The sequence below is a fragment of the Sinohyriopsis cumingii genome, chromosome 9 (genome assembly GCF_028554795.1).
Source record: "Sinohyriopsis cumingii isolate HCF-2022 chromosome 9, ASM2855479v2, whole genome shotgun sequence".
NCBI lineage: Eukaryota > Metazoa > Mollusca > Bivalvia > Unionida > Unionidae > Sinohyriopsis > Sinohyriopsis cumingii.
The window spans coordinates 42,919,047-42,936,554 of NC_142969.1; the positions used below are offsets into that span (position 1 = coordinate 42,919,047).

Genomic DNA, 17,508 nt, shown 5'->3' on the forward strand with positions numbered 1-17,508 from the left:
GTATGTATGTATGTATGTATGTATGTCATTGTCAATTATGGCCTAATATAATTATCGTTGAACGACACACTGAGGAGTAATGGTCAATAAACATTAATAGAATTGAATAGAGGTATCAACACTATTATTTGTGACAGACTTGAACTGATATATGAACAATAGTGCTTGTTACCAACTTTCACTAATGTTTAAACAGTGATTTTTAGTGTAAATATTTGACATCAAGATGAATAAGAATGAGAAGGCTACAATAGACATTTATTCCTTATATAAGAATGTTGCAGTCAAATCAAAAAACAGTTCTCTATTCACCGTGTTAAAATTTTCAATTTTGTGGATGCTTGTGATATCTTGGATATTATCAGAACGGTAAAAGGAAATAGCAAGAAACAGTTTCCTTGCGGTGACTGCAAGAAAGCTTGTGAGTCGGGCTGTCTTTTATGTGAGGTATGTCATCTTTTGAATTGCTTATATATTGTTTAGTTTCCATTTAACTATCTTTAGTATACATACATACATACATACATACATATATATATATATATATATATATATATATATATATATATATATATATATATATATATATATATATCATTATTATTATATTCTCTCTGCAAATTCGTTGAGCTGTCTGTACAATCATTCATTTGAATATGCAATCCTCCTGTTATCTGTGTTTAACATTAAACAGTACCTACATAAAATACATAATTGCCAATAAAATGTATCAGTTGTTGACATTTATAATAAACACAGTGCTTCAATAATATGCTTTCAATTGTGAAAAGGAAAGATGAAAGAAGCGATTAGAATTATAAATAACATGTTCCCAAGCGTATATATGTCCTGTTTGTGTAATGTTAACAACATCACATATAAAAATAATAACAGTACATTTCTTAAATTCAGTTAAAATTGATAAAGTAGATGTTTTTCAATATTAATTGAATTTTATCATTAGCTTTATTATCGGATTGATTAATGTATGTCACTGATCACAGAATGATGAGTTTTAGTCTTTAAATTAGCATTCTATCTTTCTGTCTTATAATTGAGTCTTCGATAAGAAAATTTGACCAGTTCGATGTTATTTCATGCAGATTGTATACCGGTATGTATCTTAAAAATAGTCAATGTACTGAATGTCATAATAACATTTTGGGTGATGAATTCCATTACCTCGATAATACATGTTCTCTCTCTCTCTCTCTCTCTCTCTCTCTCTCTCTCTCTCTCGTAATGGTATTCATAAATCTCAGACTGTAGCAATGTATTATGTTGTTTCTGTATTTTGTTTGCAAATCACCCATGTTGTAATGACTCCAACTTTTTTTTTAAAATGATGTCGGTAATGTGCTCCCTAGAACTATTGTTGAATTGTTGTTTTTAATCAGGCCGTTAAATAAATCATATTCTATCTCTCTCATAGAGTACTATATTAAAACTCTCAAAATTATCCGCTGGAAATATTACAAGATTAGATTACGTATCTTCTCATTTATCTCTATAGTATGCATATTATTTTCAACGTACTCGATTATTTTAAGAGCCCACATCACTAATTACTTTTTTTATAATGTTTTTGTAAAATCTTAAACCATCTGATATATCTAAATTAGATACATCCAACATCTTCCTAGAACTAATTGTATTAGCATAATAAAATATTATTATTATTATTATTATTATTATTTTACATGATATGTATATATATAAACGTTAATAGTTTACCCATTTCAATTTGTGCCTGCCGGCAGTTTGCATCTATACATTTTGATTCAGGTATGTGATTTTTGGTTCCACTCTACGTGCGAAGTTATAACAAGCAAAGACTTTAAGACCTGGTCTTCCATTGATGAGGGATACATCTGTCGTCAGTATCGTTCGCTAGGAGGCAAATGTGATTACTTGATGGGTATCCCACGACTTCAAAAAGTAATGAATTATTTTATAAGGATTTAATTGTTTATTTTCAAGGCTATTCGATAAGTTTCTCCTAAACATATATAATTGTCCTATTATTAGACTTGTAATTATATAACCTCGATTTCAATTTCTTGCAACTTTTCGGGAGACCAAATATATTTTTGATTGTAATGATCTGTAATTTTAGGAATCTGTAAAGTTACTCAGACTTACGGAAATTTGATTTTTATTTTAGTCTATGTGTTTACTTACTTAAATATAGTTATATGTGCACATGTCTTGTATTGATTATTGCGGAGTACATGTTGAATAGTTTCGTTTTAATCAATATATCACCGCGTTTCTATTGACGTGTGGTGTCAAGAAACAAACTTAACGAGAAGCAATATTTAGAAAGTTTCTCAAAGACAAGGGTACAAATAAGTTAACAGTAATGTCGCCAAATGGTAAAATCACTATACCAAAGACACCTTCGGGAGGGAACAAACCTCAACAGAGGATAAGGATGAGAGCTGAGCGGAGTCAGACTAGAACAAAATAACAGTCTTAGTAAAGAATATATATATATATATATATATATATATATATATATATATATATATATATATAGAGAGAGAGAGAGAGAGAGAGAGAGAGAGAGAATTTTGGCATTATTTTAACTAAAGCGTATTATGTGCACTAATAAAACAATATCACAATCACATTTGTTATTTATGATTTGTGTATTTAAGTCCGTACAATAAAAATTATAATATTTAATGTACATTACTATAATTTCTTTCGCACTATTCTATTTTTGTCTCCATTACCATGTTTAGGGAGACCCCTAATATATAGCCAAACCGATAGGGACAGCCATAATAAGCAAATAAATAACCCCACCCCTAGTCCTAAAACAAACTACAACAAATGGGACGGGAAAGAGAAAGGCCCCCAAAACCAGAGGTTAAGAAAACAGTACCTAACCCTGGACAGGAAAATACAACCACCCCACCCATCAAACAAACACAAAAAGTAATATCAACCCTGAAAACATTACACTTACCCCACCCCGAATCGAGATCAATAAAAAACAAATCACCAACCCCCAATTTATAAACCAAGTCCCACTCATACACCAATAACTAGAAAACCACTAGCAAATACCACCCTGAAGAACTCACGTTATTCATAAAAAGCCAATCATCAAACCTACTAAACTTAACCACAAATAGTATCGTAGGGGCCCTCCACAGGGTTCATTCAGGGCAATTCATGATTATCAGGCCAAAAACAGGCTATATTATAATACATTGTAGCACACAAAGCCAAATGGCAAAATTCCTAGAAATAGAAGCAATTAATAAATACCCAGTAAACATTGAAAAACATCATAAAACTAAGAAATACACACTGGCAGCAAACTCCGACCCGAACAATCTTAACCGAAAATATAAGGAAACTCCCACTCAATCCATTAACCCTAAAACACCCACCCATAGATCCTTTTTTAAAGCAATACTAAAACTGAAAGGTAAGACCCAAAATCTAAGCAATGCACATCTAATTACACAGCTTAAAGAAGATGGGACACCCATAAGCAGAGACGTCAGATTAAAAATCTAGAAAGGGCAGGAAACAAACTATGTAGCATTTCAATCTCAACTACCAATTAAATCACCAGTGAGAACAAGCCCCTCAGGGATACGACTACACATTGAGCCGTTTATAAACAATTTAAGGCTGTGTAGTGTCACGGAATTGTGTATGAGTTATATCAATATGTATATGTTGTCAAAAGTGTACTATGGTTTCGTTGCCACGTACAGCGTCACCCGAGGGTGGTACTTTTTTCTGCTCTAGTTATTTCGAAATAGTGAGCGAAACTCAGACTATGCTGCACGTGGGAATTGCCTGCAGCGGGAAAACCTTAGTACCTAGCTGCGCATATGTCACAGCTAGAGTACATATAGCAAATTCTCTATAACCAAATTATATTACGACGAGTCTTGTCAGAATGTTTACCCCTTTACAAGAGCGAAGGAAAATGACATAGCCCAAGCTCCCCTCCCCCTTCCGGTCCCCCCCCCCTTTTTCTCTCTCCCGTCACTCCCAAATTCAATTACACCCATCAACTCATGAGGGGCAGGGATTCTACGTGTGGAAAGTAAAAGACGAGGACATCATGGGGCTAAGTCACTTGGCGCTACGCGAAGTGGACAGGCCCATGAAAGAGTCTTGGAAAAACACCCCATGTAGAACATACGTACGTACAAAACAGTAACACAAAGAACAACTTGGGGAAACACAAAATAGGACCCTAATAACTTCTCTCTATCCCAAAAATCATACAGCTCACGCACTGTATGGTGGACCAATTTTAGTGGTCAAATAAACAATTTTGGAACTTTCAATAGGGAACCTAAAGCGTAATCTTTATAATAAAAAAGGGAGGCCTAATTCGATCTAGGTGAAGCACAATGGAAATAAAGAAGGGTGGAGCCTGGATCGAAAGCAACCTATCTGTTTAAAATTCTTATTAAATAAACACGAGGAACGACACACTTTATCACTCAAATAATACAATAGGATTTTTTTAAAAAAAAATTTATTAGCACACTGTTCCATTGTCCAAATTCTAAAACTGCAAATAAACTATATTAACAGGAATGGAAATCCATTCCAAAATATAGGAATACAACTGGGAAAGATTTGACTTAATTTGCTGTCTCAAACATGCAGACCATATAGCACACGTAGAATATAGCATTATCACATATAGCAAACACTGAGAGTTAGGAGACCTATAGCAAAGGTCACAAAAACTGACAAGGGAAGGAACCCCGAGCAAGGTGACAGAAGCCAGGCTCGGATGACCAACCAGTTAGATAACACTAGGGAAATAAATAAATTTTTCATAAAAATTCTGTAACTAAACAATAACACACAGCATATATGAGGGGGTACACACAGCTATGAAACACCTTTTTCTTTTTTTTTGGAAGGGGGGGCATCTGTCTGGTGCCCCACCCCCAGTAAATATATATGATGCAATCCATTATATATATATATATATATATATATATATATATATATATATATATATATATATATATATATATATATATATTGGTTGTGCGCCATGAAGAGACGCTAAAATTAATCAACCATCAGAACACACGTGTACCACATACAGTAGTTCCTGACTCCATCTACCGTATGTGTACGGCATTTTATCTTCTGTGTTTTTGTCGCAGACAATGCTGTCTCTCGATTTTCAGAACGAAACTATGGAGTGACGATGGGTTTAACTGGATGAAAGGAAGCGCACAGTTCACCATTCTTTAGCATAGCTTCGTGAGGCTGTGCATGTTTCAGTCAAAGCCTTTTCACAACTGTAGAAAGCAAATCTCTTTCACGAATATCAGACGATCATAGCGTAAGTTCCTAGATGGGGTATTTACATGGGTGAGGTCAGCTAAGTATATTGTACTGGAGCCAGTCAGCGAAAAGTAGTATAGTATACATCTTTTGTGTTTGATTCCGGATTGCACGGGTAGACAGTGAAGGTTATAGAGCAGGCGGGAGGCATCCTCTTTACTTCATAGACAAAGGATGATCTAAGAATCCATGTTTGTGACCTTTTTTGTCGTTTCTGTAGTAGATGCTGAGACGAGCCATGTAGAAGGGAATTACAAATGCCTAGTCTTGACGTGTTAAGGAGCACACAATAACTCTACTGGTATAATACGAATGAAAATTGTAAATGGAGCTCATACGTCTCAGCTCCAGATACAAATCCTAGCATATGGACATGACATGTTGCTATAGTGAGAGCGTGCTGTCGAGAGTGACACCTAGGTGTCGTACTGAATGTGTGGATTTAAATAGCGCACGCCAAAATGTTTTTCCACATGGTTGCAAACAAAATATTTATAAACAAAATTACAACGTGCGTCTAAAATCAGAATATTTCTGAATTAATATCTCGTTCCGAATGGGCAGGCAAGCTCTTTTCAGCATCTAATAATACAACTTTTTCAGACATTTGATTTTGTTTTGGTGGCACACATATTACCATCTGACGAGAATCATGAGCGTGCAGTGTTTATATTAATAAATAGAGCATCCACCACTACCCACCCCACCCCCGATAGTTTTGGAAAGCCTAATTATGTAACTCAAACATTTTACTAACTGTTAACTGTTTGAGAATTATAGATCACGGTTTTGTTTTAAGTTAGGCCGTGAATTACTGGAGTTTCCATGAAAAATAATTCTGATAATTTACTGCAGTGAAATACGCTTTATATTTTCTTCACCGCCGCATCGATAACATTAGCGCCAAGAAATTGAAAGCTTTCTATACGCTTACTTGGTCGCCTCTTATACAAAAGAGCTAAGTTAAAACCTAACTATATGCATATACTTTTTCGTGTAGTTTTGTTTGTTTTACCTTCAATTGGGATGTCAAATTGTGTTTTTGCTGAAACTTTCTGTGTGAATATAAACAAAAGAAAGCAGAACATACATGGTTAACAGCTGGCATTACCGAGCGGGCAAGAGTAAAACAAAACATCTATCAATGTATTACGCACATTATAAGGCAATACGTTTGAGCACAGTAAAACAAAAAATCTATCAATGTATTACGCACATTATAAGGCAATACGTTTGAGCGCAAAATAAAATGAAATTTTGCTTACTTCGAGTGAATGCTGGTTTATGTAAGTTTTTCACTCGCTTGATGAAACATGTCTTTTATTCATTCGTGTCAAACAAATATCATCTCTATAATCATCTTCTTATCGTGTGAACACCATTAAGTTACTGAACTGTTTGAAGGATTACTGCACTCCTCTATCTATAGCCATACAATAACTGTACCACTTTGTAATAATGTACAACAAACAACATTATTACATTAATTAAAAATTTCTCGTTATGCCACTACTTGTCGTTATGCCGCGTATATTTGTAATAGTTACAACTACAATAGCAATGCAAAGACATTAATGTTATTACTACCAAATTTGTCACACTAGATGAATTGATATGAATGCAAGTATGCTATTAGGGACAATACGTATAACTGTAATTCAAAATTATATTGATCTCTTAATAAAATTATAATTCTTGCTATTCAATTCTAGCTTCAAATATGTCGACTAAGACTATGACACAAACAAAAGATGATGTCGATGACGTTGATAATGATGAAGACGACGACGAAAATAATGACATATACCATGGTAATGATTCAGTGGAAACATGAAATATGAATTCAAGACGTTTATGTGGAATGCTGATCTAGGATAATCATTCCAGATTATGAACAAGAATGCAGTAGCACATATCGAAAACAACGTCCATGTATCTATTTATCTCAGTAATTTAAATGCATATATACGTCATCAAATATGTACAAAACAGTTGTTCAAAATCTATATGACTCTCTTTTGTAAAGTCGAGAATATTGTTTTAAAGATAGTTTAGTTTTGGCTGATTTGTGTTGATCTTGAGAACAAATACAGATGCCTGTTGTGCAAGTGTACACACACAAACACACACACAGAATTAAAGATTCACAAACTTACATGCAATCTGACATGCTTTGAATTTTTTTCTAAGCTACTGTTGAACGCATAAGATAAATAAATGCTTAGGACAAAAAACAAGCAATTTAAATAGTTACACAAACGCAGTTCTTACTTATTACTTTATACGTTTATGAAATAAGTTGTTAAAGTCAGAAATAAATCAAACATTCCATCGATATAGATTCTGCTGAAGATATTTATCGTATATGCAAGAAATCTCTTAACAAAAATTTCATTTTCTTAAAGAGAGAGAGAGGGGGGGGGGGGGGAACCGGAATGTTTTAGAAAACTATCCGATGCAAGAAACAGTATTAGATACAAGTATGTTGTCCAGCTTCAGAAGTATACATGACAACCATTCATACAATATTTAAAGAAACTTGCTGATATTCTGTGGAAAATGTGTTTACCTTTCTAATAAGATCCTTTGTCACAGATTCATACGTTGATGCAATGCCTCCTTTTACATGGTTACAACTGCTTGTGATCAGCTTGTGGACCTTGTAGAACATTTAAACGCATGGGCAGCTAATCAGCGTTACAGTTCAATGATACTATGAGTAGCTACAGTACGCATACTACAGGAATAATAGCCGTTTTGTAGTAACTACTGTTATTCATATATAAAGACCGTAAAGGAACACACCTGCTTAAATAGTTATTGAAATTGATGTTTTTTCAACGGTTTTAAACATTGTTACTTGTTATTACACAGGATGAAATTTCTTTTCTGATGACGTAACTACTATCTAAAACCTCCTTACTTAGGTTGAATAACTGAATCTTAATGTATTTATCTAAGTGTAAAGACGTTAAGGTTGCCGAATCGGTCAAATACCTGAAAATTAGTTCAATTACCATGGGATATTCGAGTGCTACAATTTTATAACTGCTCTATCGAAGACAAAAAATTTTAATAAGAGAAAACTTGTCTAATAGTAGGCTTCCATTTGGTTGATTTTGTAGTACCTTGAATGTTTGTTTTTTTATATCAGAAAGTGAAGAAAAAGAAAATATTTCTTTAGACCGTATAGTAATATTGCATATCTCTACTTTGACCTTGCTACTTCAATGCATTTCCGTTAAATATAAACTGAACCTAACAATGCATTTCGGGATATGTCCGCGTTGATTCAATTTCATGAATGTACTATTGTGGAAGTGACTACATAGTTACTAAACACGATTGTGGCACTTGATGGGGCATGCTATTGTATACCCTTACTTAGCCGGATGTTAAATTTTCATGATGTACTATTGTGGAAGTGACTACATAGTTACTAAACACGATTGTGGCACTTGATGGGGCATGTTATTGTATACCCTTACTTAGCCGGAAGTTAAATTTTCATGATGTACTATTGTGGAAGTGACTACATAGTTACTAAACACGATTGTGGCACTTGATGGGGCATGCTATTGTATACCCTTACTTAGCTGGATGTTAAATTTTCATGATGTACTACTACTCATACATGTAATAAAATCACACAGGAATCTCTCCACAGTCAATATTCAAAACTTCCATATGACCAATGTCCAGCATTTCAGACACGAGCTCAACAAAGTACAAATATCGTTAGATGTATTTCTCTTTGAGGTCTGAGGATGAAACAATAATTCGTATTACAACGTCTATAAATATACCATAAAAGGCCAAAAATAGTATCTAGTCTAAGAAATACATATTCTTTAGAAGGAATTCGTTGCTATCTCATCTTGAACCTGTCGCTAAAGTTCTGCTCTCGATGCAAATGGAACTATATTTCTTTAGGCAAAAGTGTAATCTACATTATTTGTTATGGCAACTTTCCCATTTCACTTCATGGGGGCGTACTTTCAAAGGATCCTGAAAGTAACTTTGGAATCGGCTTAAAGACTAACCTACAAGATGCTTCATTGCAGCATAGAGACCTTTGTTTCTCATCTTTCTTTTAGTTTTCCTGGCGGTGCCCAAGACAACAATTTAATATTCATTTTTCAGATATGAGATATAAAAAAATAAGTAATGCAAATATTCTTTTTAAGCAATATTGGACATACATTTGCTCGTTCTTTGCGGAGGAAAACATTTCACTGGGGCAGTTCTGTAAATTATTATGAGGCAGACATGAATGACTTCTGCATTGTACACATTTCCAGTCATGTGTTATGATGTTCTGTGAGGCGAAATTGAGCCATTGGCAACTTGGATTAATACATTTGAAATATGCATAAAAAGTAACATAAAATGTTAAATCTCTCAAATTCAATAACGTTACAGTTAATCATTTAATGTTTTAATTAAATTATTTGCTACAACTGTGTTTGTTTGGGTGAGAATACATTGTTCAATGGGAGTAATAAAAGTTCATGCTAGATTGAAACTATAATGCCGCCGCTACGTGTAAAATGTCGTATATGCCAAATCACCTATTCGACTATTCGTACCGAATCCTGAAAGATATTGGACCAAAACATCTTTGGGTGCATTTAAAACTATATAATAGCTACGATTAATCACATTAAGAGTAATATAATTTCTCACTCAAACTGAGAAACATCGCCAATTTTCACATGCAGAAAAATTAATCCGATGTTGATCTGCGACATCAGTGGGTCAACCGATTTCAATCGTAAGCTGAAATGAAAAATTTTATACGTCACCGCTGTAAGCATATAAAGCCAACAGTATCAAATCTTGGATACAGTAGTTGATTTTAGGTTATATTATTTTAGATTACCTTGTTCCAAATATAAATAAATTCTTTACGAAATGAAGGGAAAAAGTCAAGCATAACGTTTATCATATGTGTACAAACATTTAATTTCAGACTTCTCAGATCCGCTAACAAACGGCGGACCTGCATATCTTCATTTCGTCTCTAGTACTGTTTTCGCCACCTGCGAAAACTTGTTATTATATTAGATACTATCGGAATGTGTGGAATGCATGGCGTCAGTACTTTTGGCACACTCCTGAAAACAACTACTGGGATTGAATTCTGAGGCGGCACCGTTTAATTCGAACCAGAATATATTAACGTTGTTTAAACCTACCATCTTGATTATTTCGTTTCCACCAAGTATCAAACTTTTGATACTACCATCGCGTTTGTATAAAGCCTTGGGGCTTAGGTTGAGTATACTTCTAACTGTCACATAATAGAACAAATGTTTACGAATCTTTGAGATACCAAACACGTTTTAGTTAATCCAGTTTAATCCTAGCTGGAGCAATTGCCACACACGTTTTAGCTAATCAAATTTAATCATAGCCGTTTTTTAAAAAATAAATCCGAATTACGTAGACTTTCAGTTCCCAGTAGCTATGTTAACGTATGTCAATTGTTGTAAAAGTTGGAGTCTAAAACTGTAAATGACGTGGGATGATTAAGCTTACATTATTTCCTATTGCTTCGCCCACAACCACCCCCGTAACAAGTAGTTGCGCTGACATTAGGGAGCTTTTTGATTAAAATACAAAATGTGCACACTGGAGCCCACAATTCAAAAGCTACATTTCATATAATAATTACAATTACAATAACAACACGGTTTGTGACACACAAACCGGCCAAATTAATAGTTTGGACGAAAGATATTGCCAAGAGTGAACATAGGTTACACTCACTGAGCCATGTTTTTGTGATTTTGAGGAAAAATATCTGTTCTTGCAACATACTCGTGCTGCAGGACAACGAAACTGTTGTACATACATTGATGTGTTTTGGGAATATATATATATATATATATATATATATATATATATATATATATATATATATATATATATTGGCGACTTATGGATCGAACCAAACGGTGGAAGACTATTCGGACCAGATATAAGTAGTAAAAGTTACTTTCTTGAGTTCATAATGTAGTGCAATTATAGAACTGTACAATCAAAAGAGAGATGAATAACAGGACTTGAATCGGAAGCACGTATTAAAGACAAAGTTCCTCTATTTATTTAAGTAGGTTAAATTCATATATACGGTATCAAAAATATGAATATAACCGTTGCAAGGAAAAGCTGTATAACCAACTTTATGGTGAGACCGAGAATGTTTTCTAAGAAAGAGTTTTCAAGGTCTGTTACACGAGGATATGAGTAGTTGTGACAGACTGAGGAGTTTAATCTTCTCTAGCTGAACGGCAGTCTGACATTCTTTGAACTTCGTCTATGTTAGTGTCGCATGCAACAGATGAATAATTGCATAGGACAGACTAAACGCAATATAAATAGTATTACAAACGTCGTCCTTCTCTATCTCTTCGTCCACGTTTATAATGAGTTGTTAAAGTCTAAAATGAATTAAACATTTTGCCAAAATTGATTCTGCTGAAGGTTATATCTTACAAGCGAGAAATCCTTTAAATATATAGTTTAATTTTGTTAAATATTCCACGAGACGGGGGATGGAGACACGGCTGTTTTATAAAAGTATATATGATAACGTTAAGATAAACAGTATTTGATACAAAGAATAATCTCCTGCTTCAGATCTGAACATGACCATTAGTCATGAAATAATAGTAACAAATTGCTAAAGATATTTAGTCCTAGGCTCATACGTTGTTATAATGACTCCTTTCACACTGTTAAAATTGCTTGTGATCATCTTCTCAAACTTGTATAACATTTATACCCATCGGCAGCGAACCTACGTGGCAGATCTGCAATATTCTAGATAACTACAATACCCGTACTTCATTTAACGGGAGTAATAGTCGTTTGCGCTTGGTTAATCACAAATGTCTAAATGTAAAGATGACAGCATTTTGTCCAACCAGTGCAAAATAAAAAAAGATAGGTAAGTGATATCACCTACATAAAACATTATGCCATATTATGAATTCCAAGAGAAATGTATTAGGTGAGAATGTCCAGGGCTGGAACAGAGCTACATTTAATTGTTACATAATAGTACAAATATTTACGAAACTATGAGAGGTCGGACACATTTCATTTAATGAAGCTTGATCCAAGCCAGAGGCTAGAAAGTAAATCCATATGATGCAATCCATTAGATATATATAATGAGATCGTACTGTCGAGAGTGACACCTAGGTGTCGTACTCAATGTGTGGATTTAAATAGCGCACGCCAAATTGTTTGTCCACATGGAGACAAACAAAATATTAATAAAAAAATGACAATGTGCGTCTGAAATCAGAATATTTCTGAATTAAGATCTCGTTCCGAATGGGCAGGCAAGCTCTTTTCAGCATCTAATAATACAACTTGTACAGACATTCGATTTTGTTTTGGTGGCACAGATATCACCATTTGAAATATGCGTGAATTAGTAATTAATGACATTAAAAGTTTGTTTTCCACGAAACAATGGCAATACAAGATATTTAATGGTGATATACAAGGTCTCTGAAATCTGCTCGAGGTAAGACTCACGTTCTGTTAAAACAAATTGCCAGATAATAAGGCTAGGTACTAAAATAGTCAAATGGGGCTCAGTTGCTAAAAGGGGCCAACCATTGTACTAAGACTCTTTAGGTTGCCTTTTGTCCAGAAGAATGGTTCTTTTTAATTCAATGCAGTTATAAAAGATTTCCTTGCAATAACATTACCGTACTACTAGTTATATGACGTAGAAACACCAGGTATGCTCGTTTTATATTGCATAATACACGCACAGTTAAATATTATGTAAACTGTTGCTGAGATATAAGCGTCACTCATGTTATGCACTATAGGTTGCTTTCAGAATCTGCAGGTCACCATATATCAAACATGCTATAGTGCACAAATACGGTTTTATATACATTCTTGCACATTTCTAAAGAAAATGTGATCCCTCTATGAATTGTAATTCTCTTGTACAAGATTAAAACTGATTTTCTACATTAGATTCGACGTAGCATTATTAGTAGAGACCCGTGTCGTTATTAAAAGAGTACAGCTCCCTTTTTATCAGCATAATCAAGGAACGCAGATCCAAGATCATTTTGTCAAGAGATGCTGGCAGAGCCATGAGCTCACGTGAGGATAGAAATTTTCTCTGTACGATTTCGTTAAAGGACAAAAAGCTTTGTTGTAGCTCTTGTAATAGCCAACGGAGTCATGTCGTTACTATCCTTCACCTATGCAACTAACTGAAACCATGAATGATGATAAAACTGAGGCCATTCTGATCACAACACAAAGGCTTTCTTATTCACATCCTTTACCTCAAACAATAAATATCAGCAGCACCAACATTAAATGCACACAATCAGTATGAAACCTAGGTGTTATTCTGGACAGTACTCTCACATTGCACCAACATGTCATGAACATATGCAAGGATGCATATCTTGAGCTGAGACGCGTCAACTCAATTCGCAAATATCTTTCAGATGATGCCACTAAAACACTTACGTGTTCATTAGTACTTTCAAGACTGGACTATTGTAACTCAAATACGTCTGGTTCATCTCAATATCTGCTCCATAAACTTCAAAACACAGCTGCTCGGATCATGCTTTGAGTACCACGATCAGAGCACACCTCCCCGCTGCTCCGTTCCCTACACTGGCTATCCATTAGATCCAGAATCAAACACAAAATTTGATCTCAGTGCTACGTTTCACTGTCGGACTCTAGTATGTTTCTTTTATGTTTTCTAATTTCATGCTGTTTGTTTTTGTAATCATATCATTATATGTTTTTATCTTATAGGTGTTGTCTAATGTTGTAAAGCGCTTAGAGCTTCTAAAGACCAGGCGCTATACAACGTCCTCATTATTATTATTATTATTATTATTATCTAATTTTCGTTAGAGGCGTGTACTAATATGACGTGATTACACCAAAATGATGTTTATTGGCAGATGATGCTTACGCGATGATTTTTAGATACAAACGATTTGCAAAACGTACTTGGTACCTACCGTGCTTGCATTTATTTTAAGGTGACAAGATATCATTCCTTTCGACACAAGTGTTACCTCCTCAACCAGTATTTTTTAAATGACATAATGTTTGCTAATTACGCTAAGAATAGAGTAACAACCTAAAGCATATGTAACAACAGCTGTTGAAAGATGTGGTGATTCACACGGTAGGTTGCTCAGTCCTGAAATTCGGACTGGATTTCAGCCGGTATTTTGAAACAATTGTTAGGTACGGCATGCCGTCTGAAGAACATGACCGCATCGGTCGCAGGAAGTTGGAAAGTTGACGAAATCGAAAGTCTTAGGCATTGCAATCCGATATGTTTCACAGCTTGTAAGAGAATTGAAATATTAGAAGCGCTGTCACCCGATTCGAGGACTGGGATTTGCCAATGGTATTGTTTTATTAGTGCGAAATATGGCTGCATACTGTTGTTTCTTTTTGCATGTGCGAAAGCATGTGTTATGTTGTCTTATGTCAGCATTTATGTAAAAGTGTACAAATAGAGAGGTATTTTAGATCATGGCCTGGAGAGCGCTTCCTACCAACAATCTGCATGAATGGAATGAACAGGGAGATCTCAGGCACATCATATGTCATAACGTATATGAAGATGCTGGAAGATTTTGATAGTATTGAACCCTATTTGACAATAAAGAAAGTCGGATTCGGCAATACATCACAGCAGGTTTATTATTGTTGTCAATATGGCTCGATCAAATAACCTTTAGATACGCGCAAACGTCTGTAGGAAGAATTAACTTTAATGTCTGAAAAATAATGCAGTTTCCATCTATTTGTTATAGCTCACAAATGTCTCGTTTTTCTTATGTAGGAACATATAATCATGCCTCATAATAAATAATGGGAAACAATATACGGATATATTTTCCCATTTTAAACAAATCTTTCTTCACGTGTGAACAAATAAGAACTTAACGATATGAAAATTAGTTCGAGAATTATTTTCCATGCAACCCACTTAAATATACAGTAGTATTCCTTCTTTAATTTCAATATGATTTGCACATATTGTCGTAGAGGATTTTAACATTATCAACGAGAACATTGATAGGAACATTAATATATCCTCCATCAATCTCAATTTTCGGATCATTGTTTGTCCAAGATCGATATTTTAGCTCTCTCCATCGAGCAACAGCTTCATATACACAATACCATGGCCTACCATTTTTGAAGCCAAATGGAAACATCTCAAAGAGGGCGGCGTGTTTGGGGAGGTATATAGAGTGTGTCATCCCTGCCCCGTGCATTCCAACTAAAATATCTGTGTCTCGAATCCACGCCAACTGGTCTTCCATCGGCATTGAGTCAAACATTCGACCTTTCACTACAGCGTCAGGGAAATTATTTCTTAGCGCATACAAAGCTTCTCCCTCGTTAAGAATCTTTCTTTCTGCGCGTCCACTAATGTCTCCTAATCGACAGACGTAATTTCGCCGAAGGATAACCGTTATTTTCACTTTTCTACAATCTAAATATGATGTACTGTTCAGCCCGTGCTGTTGAAGATAAAAGTGTCGATACTCCTCCAAAAAGTATTCGTTATCCTCGTGATATAGAGAAAGAGGACTATATCCTTCTCCAATACTCCAGACTAGGTCCTTAAAAAAGACTTGATTACCAAAGTCTGCCACTCTCACAACTGAGCCAACAAGCTTCCTCCAGGTCATTTCATAATTGTATATGGCCGGGTGCCCGTCCACTACCAGTAATGACGTCTGCTCTGGTGTCTTTTTGTAGAACATCATCATCAGAAAAATGTGAAAGCAGTGCATCGTGTACTGATGAAGGTTCCAGTAATCACCTCTTAAAATAGCTATAGTGAATCCAGGTATTACTGTAATATTCTCTTTTGTACCAATAGCTTCTATATATCCTGCTGAAGTGACAATATTTTTGTGTGATTGAGTAAATGTTTCGTTCTCATTCGAAAGAATTTGGTTTGATAACCTTCCGATGCTCAGAGCGTTTGCAAATGGCATACTTTTCGAGATTTCATTGCTTAATGAAAGATGTTCTTGTTTCCTACAAAAAAGCTTCCAAAATCCTAGTTTAAAATTCCAGTACGTGTTGATTTTAACATCTCCGCTCGTGATATGATCGAATAAACTTCTACCTCCTCTTATAGGGGATGAATGAAATTCTGTGGCATCCATTAGGACATTATGCAACCGTGCAAATTTCCACCCATATATCTTCATATTTCCATCACACATTTCATGAATGTGTCCATCTTGTGTCCACTTTGCGATGAAACCTTTGTTTACTTTGAATTCTTCCTCGAAATAAGGATATATGTATTGGTTAAATTGCCCCGCTGTTTGGGAACGAGAAATGTTCGAATTGAAGCTGCTTATGTTGGCCTGACTGAAACGATACCTGAAAGCCGAGGCATTCAACCATTTTGTGTTCGTGAAAGTTTTGATCGTGATGAACAAGAGCAGCCCTATTCCAAAAATGGCTATAACTGGACACATTGTTCTGCGAAGTATTAAACTCATGGTGAAATCTGTCCTTCCAGGATGCGTTGAAAAGGCTGAAATCCGTCTTCTCCCTATAATAATAATAATAATAATAATAATAATAAAGCTAGGAAGTTAGAGATCAAGAGAGACATGAAGTAAGTATCAGACTCGGCTTTCACGGCCATCAATATTAAAGCAAGAATGTGATGTATACGACTGCATCGTCATATCACCCCAAAAAAATGTAATAATAATAATGTTAATCTGAGTCTAAAGTTCTTTACGCCGACAGCGGTTTTGACCTGTAGGTTAAGTTTCCTTCTTAAACCGGGACGTGGCTTATTAACCCCGCGTTGTACGATATTTCTAAGCTCTGTAACGACAACATCATATAATATGCACTATAGCGGATGGTAATACAGAAGAGTAAAACTATATAGCTCTATAATGAGACCCATTTTCCTTTCCCTCCAAAAATGCAGAACTCGGAAACCGATTTTGTGTTCGGATTAAAGACTTAAGGGCCCTAAAGCTAACACAGACCGGTACATGTACGCAGATGTATTACAATTATTGCATAAATACAAATAACATTTTTAAATGTTGAGTCTAAGTTTTGTAATTACGACGTTGA

The 17,508-nt window shown here is 34.9% G+C and overlaps 1 protein-coding gene across 1 annotated transcript; it reads right to left on the reverse strand.

The window, feature by feature from the left end:
• Positions 1 to 15,398: 15,398 nt before the first annotated feature.
• On the reverse strand, positions 15,399 to 16,184 carry LOC149791634 (EGF domain-specific O-linked N-acetylglucosamine transferase-like). Its single transcript, XM_089969463.1, has one exon. The coding sequence runs from the start codon at positions 16,182 to 16,184 to the stop codon at positions 15,399 to 15,401; it is 786 nt and encodes a 261-aa protein (XP_089825589.1).
• Positions 16,185 to 17,508: the final 1,324 nt, after the last annotated feature.